Here is a 9,559-nt window from a genome sequence, read left to right on the forward strand (position 1 = left end):
CAAAAATGTCACTAAACTAAGTGTTTAAGAAATCACTAAGCTATAAAAATTCCTTTCTTGTATATAGATATATTTTTCAGTTCTATATTACTCAGTTTTAACACGCTCTCGTTTGTCCTCATGCAACACATGTTCACACAATTCGCGGTCTCTGTTATATACAAAAGGCGTTTATTAGCAACAGCAACTCCAAATGCGTGGAATCCAGACATAGCACTGATCACCGGCCCTGCGATTAGAGTGATGCACGATTTCTGATCCAAGACATGTTCCGCAGTATGTCCATGATAGCGTGTCGAATGTGTCTCATCTTCCAACAGTAAATTACAGGGTTCAAAGATGAATTAAGAAACACGAGCGTCAAGGAGAAAAGAAAAAATCTTTTCAAAGTGATACTCGGCCCTAGGTTTTTAAGGGCGGCCAAGCTGATAAAGTGTGGCAAATAACAAAGCAAAAACACGAGATAAACGTAAAATATACCGACTACAGATTTAATGAGGCTCGCAAAATTTGCTTTTTCGTCAGTCTGTGCTACTTGTTGTACTTGGAGGGCCTGAACCTGATTCTTGTGGCGTCGGACGGCTAAATAAATCCTTATGTAGAGCATTATCGTAAAAACGAGACCAACAACCATTAAAATGCCTGTAAATAAAGTAAGAATGTCACGCGGAGCCCACCACGGCATTAGAGAAAGAAATACACTTAACACCCATATTGAGATCACCACAGCAACAACACGCTTGTGAGTCACAAGTTCCTGATATCTGAGATGAAGATGAATAGCTAAGAACCTGTCTACACTTACAGCCACAACACCAAAGAACGAAGCTGCAGAAAACAAATGCCCAACGAGGAAAAAAACTTCATGGATGCTACAGCTTGCCGTGCTTGTTTGTATCCACTTGACCAGAAGTGAAATATATAGCGGTTGAGCCAATAAAGCAACACCAACATCAGAAACAGCAAGACTCAGGAGCAATGTTTTTAAAGTCTTAGGCAACGACGAAGTTTTTCTTATCGTGTAAATTGTTACAATGTTCAACATGATTGTGGTATAGGATAAAAAATTGTTGAAGACACAATTAGCGACGGAAGTTGAATGAAGGTCTTCAACATCGTAGATTTCGGGGTAGTACTGCAGCATCAATTCACAAGATGACTCATTCATGATAATGACGCAGGTTTCCCTAAGACATAAAGCGTTTGTCCTATAAACTGAGGTACGAAGCTAAGAAAGTTTTCTTTCTGGGCCCCACGTAGCTCCTGGGCGGTTCTCTTTGGCAAAAATGATTCTTCTACCTACTAAAGCGACGATTCTCAGTTAACGAAGTCAGTATAAAGGTATTCCAGTATTCTGGATGTTTGTCAAGAAATAATGTTTGTCGAGTCAGCGAAAGGGACGAAACTACAGAACAGCATGGAATAGAATAAAGTTAAAATGTAAAACCAGGAGCCCGTCAATAACTGTCAAAACAAGACTTAATGAAAACTGCTAGCGCAGGAAGCTTCACGTAAAGCCAACATGATATCGGGACGACTCAAGTTTGTTTGGAAAGCACTGAGAGTTGTCATTCAAAAATTTTCACCGAGACCGAATTTCTTAAATCTTCTTTGCACGTTGTTTAATTATCACGTGATGACTGTGATGCTCATACACAAAGGAATAAGAGGGTGCTAATGGGGTTAACAGTTAACTGACAATTGGCCCAAAAAATAGTAGTTAACTGATGTTTGGCCAAAACATTAGTAGTAAACTGATAAATGATAGAGGGTAGTGCACCGACACAATTAAGGATAAATGCAACGGATTCTTGTGAGTATTCCGGTCGCCCTTTTTCTTATAAAGATAAATCCGTCGTAAACTCTCGCAAACCATTCCCGGTAGCGTCCGCCATATTGAATGGAGTTCTTGGGATGCGGGAGCCTGGAACAAAGGGAGCTGGAAAACTAGGAATTTGGAATTGTTTGTCTGCAACGCAGACAAACAACGCAGTTAGACATTCATTTCAGAAAAGCTATGTCAATGCTGTTTTAATAATCTTTTTTCAGTATTGCATTCAAGTTATCTGACGTTTTGTTTCAAATAGTCTTAAAGGGACTGTGTCACGCCTACGTTAAGTTAAGTTTATTAAGTTTGCCCAATACTTCCTATGAAAGTTAATGTTTGCAAAGAAAGTACTTCTACAATCTCGAGCCCAGAGTGTCCCCCGGCTCCTTGGTCCGTCAGCGGTTGGTCAGCGGTAGGGTCGCCGGGACACACTCTGGGAAACTGAAATGTATTTGGTCATTCACAGAACAATAGAAATCCATCAGGAAGTCTAAAAATCATCCCCAGAAGTTAACCAAACCGGAAACCCTGAAAAAGCATTTTTTTTTCCTTTCGATGGCCAGATGTTTGAAGTATCAACTTAATTTCGGCTTTTCTTTGTAAAACACCTTAAGACTTGTGGAATGGCGCTACATAAATGAAGTACTTTCTAATTCTACCCTTCTCATTGAACTCAAAAGATACCATGAATAAAAAAAAGACTTCTTTCAAACGGCTTTTCTGAACGGAGTTTAAAAGCAACAATGACGGCGACACAGATTGGCGACACAAAGGACAAGGTCGATTGAAAACTCAATTTATACTTGACTTACAAATCTCGCTAGAACTACTGTTTTCAATCATTTCTCCGTTTCGGCTGAAAAACTAAATATCGAAGACATTGTTCGATTCCAAGTAATAACTTACGGCAATGCAACGCAGAATTTGAGCATAAAGCGCTGTTGTTTTGCCGAAGGAAAAAAAATGTATAAAAAATTATCACGCACGTGCACGAGCGTGCACGTGCAGAGTCGCTGTGCTGCTCATTAAACCTATTGAATAGTGTAGCGTTGACCGGTGTGGCCTTAAACGTGCTAATTAATATTACCGCTATTCGTCAAGAAAAAAAATTGCTTGCTTGAAAACATGCAATCTATTCTGGAAAGCCGTTTTTATGAAAATTGCGTTAAAGATGCGCTGTCAAGCCTGGTTTTCACTAGCGACGCAAGCACAAGCGCAAGCACAAACGCAAGCATAAGTAGTTCATGCCAAGTGAAAACGAACGTCGACATAAGCACATTAGCATAAGAATATGATGTTTACAAGTTAGAAGGCTCCGTTCTCGACTCCGTTCTGTCGGCAAATATTGCGGCAGAAACTCTCAGACATCGAGTGTTGTTGTCTCCTCTACTCTTGTGACGAAGAAAGCGAGAGCGACTTATAAAGGAGAAAAACGAAACATTTGGGTTATAGATATTTTTAAAGAAAGCATTCATCTCCATTTATTTCGCTACTAGAGTCCGCGCTTGTGCCTTTTTGTTTTTTTTGTCCACGCTCCGAACAATCTCGAAAAACGTTTATCAAAATCAACCGCGGCCACTGCGACTTTGTTCAAATGCTGGAACGAGTGTTTTAATTGGATAGACACCGGCAGACGTAAACAATTTTCTTGTGCTTATGCGATGTTTCGTTTTCACACGAACGCAAGCACAAGCGCAAGCACAAGAAAAGGAAAAATTTTGATCCTTGTGCTTCTGCTTGCGCTTGTGCTTATGCTTGCGTCGAAGCCGTTTTCACGATGAAATAAGAGCTGTTATGCTTGCGTTTGTGCTTGCGCTTGTGCTTGCGTCGCTAGTGAAAACCAGGCTGAAGGCTTTCATTTCAAACAAATATAGCAGAATGCTCAAAAAATTAAAGCGCCAGATGCTTTGTAGTTAACTCATTATTCTTCTTTCTTGCGGAATATTATTGTTACTTCGATAAATACCAATTCCGTCAATAGTGTGTTGGAAATAGTTTAACTTTCTCGATTTACTTCCGTTCTGGGAAATTTACTTCCGCTTAGACCTAAGAGCATGAACAATAAAAACCGGAAAACCAAGTTTCTTACCTGAAATCGACCTGAAATTGATTTGGTCAATTACAGTTTCCCAGAGTCCGTCCCATACCGCTGACCGACGGACTCTGGGCTCGAGATTGGTACTTCTATGGATCTAAACAATGACAAAACCATGGCTTCACTGCAGCCAAATGTGTCTCCCGGGCGTTATAATTTAAAGCTACAAGACAACAATATTTCAAAACCCATATCTCAATCCCTTTCAATCTTCGTCGCTTTTTGCTACCCGTACCTTCATTTGTATTTGGCGTGTCATTGAAATTTTCCTCCACTGTTTTAAGAGGTTATTTTTATATTTCAACGAGCTTGATGGTCATTTCCCATGCCTATATCTGTCTGGAGTTGACAAAACGTGGACTCCGGGATCCGTGCTTGAAGGTCGACGTAGTCGGCCTTCAAGCCATTGCGGTCCGAGAAATTTGAGAGGGGAAGCGTCAACGACCCCGTGGGCAGGTAGCCTGGGTCCTGACCTAACAACCCTAAGGAGCCCTGGGTCAGCTGTTGAATTGCATTCCGGCTGGGGGGTTGGCTAAAGTCAGCTTTTTGGCTTGTTTCCGCGAAGACTTTGCTTTGAAATATGGCCAGTACTGCTCCCGGCTTTTGGTTTTCTGAGGGCTGGGCTCAGTAGCCTTGAGGCCTCTGAGAGCTCAGCTGTGACCGGGCATGGGAAGGCTTCCTAGTAGTGCCCCTGGGCTCTCTCAAACCCACAGGAGGAAGGGAGGGGAGGGCTAAGAGAGTGAGTGGCCCCTGGCAGTTCTGGGGGCATTGTTTTCTTAAATCAGGACAGATATATAAATGTAGCTAAAATCCGTGACACAGTCCCTTTAAGCTCGTCTTCATGTAATCAGAGATTACATATGTAAATATATAAGACGTTTATCAAGAATGACAGTGGAGAATTCTGGCAAAGCATTGCCGGCCCTACGGCGAAAAAGTGTGATATACGATTTCTGAACCAAGACTTGTTCCGCAGTATGTCCATGATAGCGTGTCGAATATGTCTCATTTTCCAACAGTAAATTACAGGGTTCAAAGATGATTGCTCGAAAATATTAATTCTATGTAAGACTTGTTTACAGAAAGCATTTCTTGGAAATTTTGCCAAAAAGCGTTTTATATGCTAATCGATTTAAAACATGCCAACTTTTGTCAAACAAGGTTTCAAGTTCCTATTTGGTATGTCATTGAAATTTACCCCCACTGATTTAATGGGTTATTTTTATATTTCAACGAATTTGATGGTCATTTTCCATGCCTATACATAAATTTAGCTAAAATTCGTGACACAGTCCTTTTAAGCTCGTCTTCATGTTATATTAATTCTATGTAAGACTTGTTTACAGAAAGCATTTCTTGGAAATTTTGCCAAAAAGCGTTTTATATGCTAATCGATGTAAAAGATGCCAACTTTTGTCAAACAAGGTTTTTACCGGGGGTTTCTAGTTCCCCTTTCCCCTGTCAGCTTTCACAAGACAATAAATAACACCTCGAGTTAACATTTTTTTTATTTAAAAAAGGTAAAAGTACATGTTCTCGTTCCTCTGGTATATGGAATAAATTCACTCTAAATGTCTTTTTTTTTTTCGAATCGCAAAAATGTCACTGAACTAAGTCGGTTCAAGAAATCACTAAGCTATAAAGATCCCTTCCTGGCATATATATTTCCTCAGTATATTTTACTTAGTTTGAAAACGCTTTCGTTTGTCCTCAGGCAGCTCATGACTGCTCGCGACCCTTACTCAGTATATACAGGTTTTTATCAGAAACGAAAACACTGAATGAGAAGAATCCTAGCATAGCATGGCCAGTCCTGCGATTAGTGTGATGCTCGATTTCTGAGCCAAGACATGTTCCGCAGTATGTCCATGATAGCGTGTCGAATGTGTCTCATCTTCCAACAGTAAATTACAGGGTTCAAGGATGAATTAAGAAATCCAAGAGTGCCTGCGAAAAAGATAAATTTCTTCAAAGTGATACTCGGGCCGTTGATTTCAGTGGCAGCCAATGAGATAAAGTAAGGCAAATAACAAAGCAAAAACACGAGATATACGTAAAATATACTGACAGCAGATTTAACGAGGCTAGCAAAATGTGCCGTTTCCTTGGTCGACTGTGCTACTTGTTGTATTTGCAGGGCCTGAATATCATACTTGTGGCGTCGTACCGCTAAATAAATCCTGATGTAAACCAATGATGTAACAACGACAAAACCAAATCCAAGAATGTATACAATAAGGGCCTTAATATCGGTCGGCACCCACACCATTAAAAAAGAAAGAAATACACTAAACACCCATATTGAGATCACCTCAGCAACAACACGCTTGTGAGTCACAAGTTCCTGATATCTGAGATGAAGATGAATAGCTAAGAACCTGTCTACACTTACAGCCACAACACCAGAGAACGAAGCTGTGAGAAAGAAATTCGTAATGATGTCAAAAGCCTTGTAAGTGGTACAGCCAGGATCGCTTTGTTGTAAACCTTTGACCATAAGTGAGGTAAAAAAAGGTTGAACCAATAAACCAACACCAACATCAGAAACAGCAAGACTCAGAAGCAATGTTTTTAAAGTCTTTGGCAACGACGAAGCTTTTCTCATCGCGTGGATTGTTACAATGTTCAACATGATAGCGGTATAGCATAGAAAACTGTTGAAGACACAAATTGTGATGAACGTCGAGTGGAGATCTTCATATTCTGATACTCTTGGGTAGTACTGCAGCAACGCTTCACAAAATGATTTCTTCATAATATCGACTCAAGGTTCTTTAGCGCACCGAGCGTATCACGTAATCAGTTTGCTTTCTATGAGCCTTCAGACCTTTATATACTATAGTAAAGATTCTCAGGAAACCAAGGTTGTTCCGACATTTACAGGAGTGTTTACATAGTAACAGGTTTGAAAACAAGAGTATCAGTAGTTCTGAAAAGAACTGTCGTAGGTGATTGGCGTTTCGACAACCTGAGCGGAAGTTATATTCAGAGTCAAGTGAAAAAAGTCACTAAGTATGCTAATCGATGGTGCACCTGCAAACTGTTGTTCCATGTGCGTGAGGCGAGCGGGACTAAAAAAAACGACAGAGATCCACTGCTAAGTGTAGCTGGGAGTTTTGCTGGCAGAAACGTATTGTTCAAGTGAATTCCGGGTGCTTTTCAGGAAGTAATTCGGGGTCCGCCAACGCGGTGAGTTACACTGAGTGAGTTATCATGTGAATTAATGATGGTGTGAGTTGCCAAATATTGAATTTTTTTACGAGTATGGTGACCCACATTTTTAATGCATTAATTTAAATGTCATACGATTGACAACAATATATTGCACTTTAAAGAAAAGTTTAAAATTCTACATTGAGATATTTTTATTTGAATGCCGTAAAAACACGTTTTTAGGTAGTGTTGTTTAGGTGCGCACGAAGCAAAATCTTTAATTTCTTTCTTTATCTTAATTCCAGATCAATAAGAATAGTTTATAATTAGATCAAAGTCTATTTTGTTGAACTAGTCTAATATATTAATGCAAGCAATGATTTTTTTCTAGAAGCGATAGTTCCCAATTCGGATTACTAGGGTTCCTAATATGTACCTCGCGGGTCGTATATTTACTATAATGGCCATCCATTTTGCACAAAAACTAGCGCGGTAACCCCTGTTTTTATTTCATTTTTGTAATGCTCGTAACATAATTGTAACCTGGGCCAAGTTTTAGAAAATTTTAAATACTCCTTCTTTTTCAGTGGAATCACCTTAATAACTACATATTTTGTGTGAAACGCAGCTTGAAGAGCGAGTTTTATGTAGTAGATAAAATATGAGCGGGAGATCGGCTCGCCATTGTAAACGGCCATACAGATCGGACGCGAATATTTTATTCTACTTGTGAAATGAAAACAATAAATCGAATGCAAAGTATTGCTATGCGAATCAATACAGATCTGTATCTAAAGTTAATGAATAATAATTAGCTGAGCAGGAGTTTGTATCAAAAGTTAAATCTATTGTTTGATTTGTATTGGGGTTTACAGTTGTGTACATGTGATCTGAATATGGTACTGGGATTGGTTTGCACCCGCATGAATAGTTAATGAATTTTACAAAATATATTACTACCTTCCTATGCCGAGTATTTCTGATAACTTTTATAGTTAATTACTTAAGCTAAAGTGATCCAGCTGGTCGGCCTAGTGTTATTTATTATCTTTTCAAATAAAGAACGTGTAATTTGAATTAATTTTCGTTGGATTTGTTGCCTCACTGTTTATCCATGACAAGGGAAAGGGGAACTAGAAACCTTATTTGACAGACGTTTATTTTTAGCTATAACAAAATTTCCGAGAAATGCTTTCTGTAATTCTTATTCAATTTTATTCTACTTCACTCCCCGTCCGTCTTTGTAAAACCTAAGTAGTTTCGTTCTTTTAAGCAAAGAGCACAAATTATTTCCAAGCAAAAACCGATTTCCCAGCGGAAAGATCGAGCCCTGGATGATTCCTTTGTTTATGACTATGGTCATCATGTGACAATTTAACAAGCTTTAAAAAAGAGCTTAGAAAGTCTGTCAGTCTGTGTAACATTTTGAACGACAATGCTTTCAAACGGAAACTTTCCAGTGAGTCGATCGATGTTGGCTTTACGTGAAGTTTCCGTGCATGCCACCGGCTTCATTTATTTTATTCCACTCTTTATCGACAAATGTTCACGAACACTCGCGTAACAAAACACTAGAAATCTTCTAAATTGATTAAAGGAGTAAATTCCGCAATCGTTTTAGTAATCAACCTAAGAATGAATATATTCAATAGTTTAACTCGAAATGTGCGCTAGTTAATGTTAGAAACATATCATCATGGTGTTACGCAGGATGTTTCTATTTTTAATGTATTACATCTATTTTAATTTATTATACATTAGAATTACTTTGAAACATGTGATTGGTCGAGAGCATTCAGTCAATATACAGTAGCACGTGAACTTGACATGATAACCCAATATCTGCAGCAGATATTGGGTTATCATGTCAAGTTAAAAGTTCGCCTAGTTTCCAAGCCCCTCGTCCGTGAAGTGCTGTCAAACTTTTGAAAATATGGCTGAGCGATTCGCCTCCGTTTCCGAAGAGGAATTGAAAGTTTTGATCGAAAACAAAGATTCTAAAAACACCAAGAGAACAACAAAAACAAGTGTAAAGATTCTGAATGATTATTTGAGGGAGAAGAACCTGGAGGAACCACAAGATAAAACTGCTTTGGCCAATGTTCTGACGAAGTTTTACGCCGGCGCTAGAAAAAAGTGATGGCAGTCTTCGTTTGCAAATTGTTTGAAAACGTATAATAAAACAATTATTGAATTCGGTTTTTGCATGATATCTTGAATTATCAAACCTCGTGTCTGTGTTATGGCTGAGGCAGATAACACAGACCTCGGTTTTGATAATTCACGATATCATGCTCAACCTCATCCAATAATTGCTTAGTATTACATCTATTGCGCTATTGCGGTGATTAACCTAATAATTACGCAAGCATATTGACAGCTATTGACGTGCTAATGGTTTAATTAAAAGTCTTATTCTATCATCTGTCAATTCTTCAACTCTGTTGTCTTTGGAAAGACCTGAGCAGTTTTGTCTTTAAAAA

The 9,559-nt window shown here is 38.9% G+C and overlaps 2 protein-coding genes across 2 annotated transcripts; both read right to left on the reverse strand.

The window, feature by feature from the left end:
• Positions 1-235: 235 nt before the first annotated feature.
• LOC144632156 (adenosine receptor A2a-like) lies at positions 236-1,365 on the reverse strand. Its single transcript, XM_078490756.1, has one exon. It carries the CDS (start codon positions 1,166-1,168, stop codon positions 236-238), a length of 933 nt encoding a protein of 310 aa, XP_078346882.1. The 5' UTR covers positions 1,169-1,365.
• A 4,351-nt stretch (positions 1,366-5,716) lies between these two features.
• On the reverse strand, positions 5,717-6,678 carry LOC144632784 (histamine H2 receptor-like). The gene has a single exon (XM_078491509.1). The coding sequence runs from the start codon at positions 6,676-6,678 to the stop codon at positions 5,743-5,745; it is 936 nt and encodes a 311-aa protein (XP_078347635.1). The 3' UTR covers positions 5,717-5,742.
• Between the last annotated feature and the right edge of the window lie 2,881 nt (positions 6,679-9,559).

This window comes from Oculina patagonica, chromosome 12 (genome assembly GCF_052425735.1).
Source record: "Oculina patagonica isolate OP01 chromosome 12, crgOcupat, whole genome shotgun sequence".
NCBI lineage: Eukaryota > Metazoa > Cnidaria > Anthozoa > Scleractinia > Oculinidae > Oculina > Oculina patagonica.

Excerpts from the sequence above, each read along its gene's own strand:
- LOC144632156 (XM_078490756.1), bottom strand. The coding sequence starts at position 1,168 with ATGAATGAGTCATCTTGTGAATTGATGCTGCAGTACTACCCCGAAATC.
- LOC144632784 (XM_078491509.1), bottom strand. The coding sequence starts at position 6,678 with ATGAAGAAATCATTTTGTGAAGCGTTGCTGCAGTACTACCCAAGAGTA.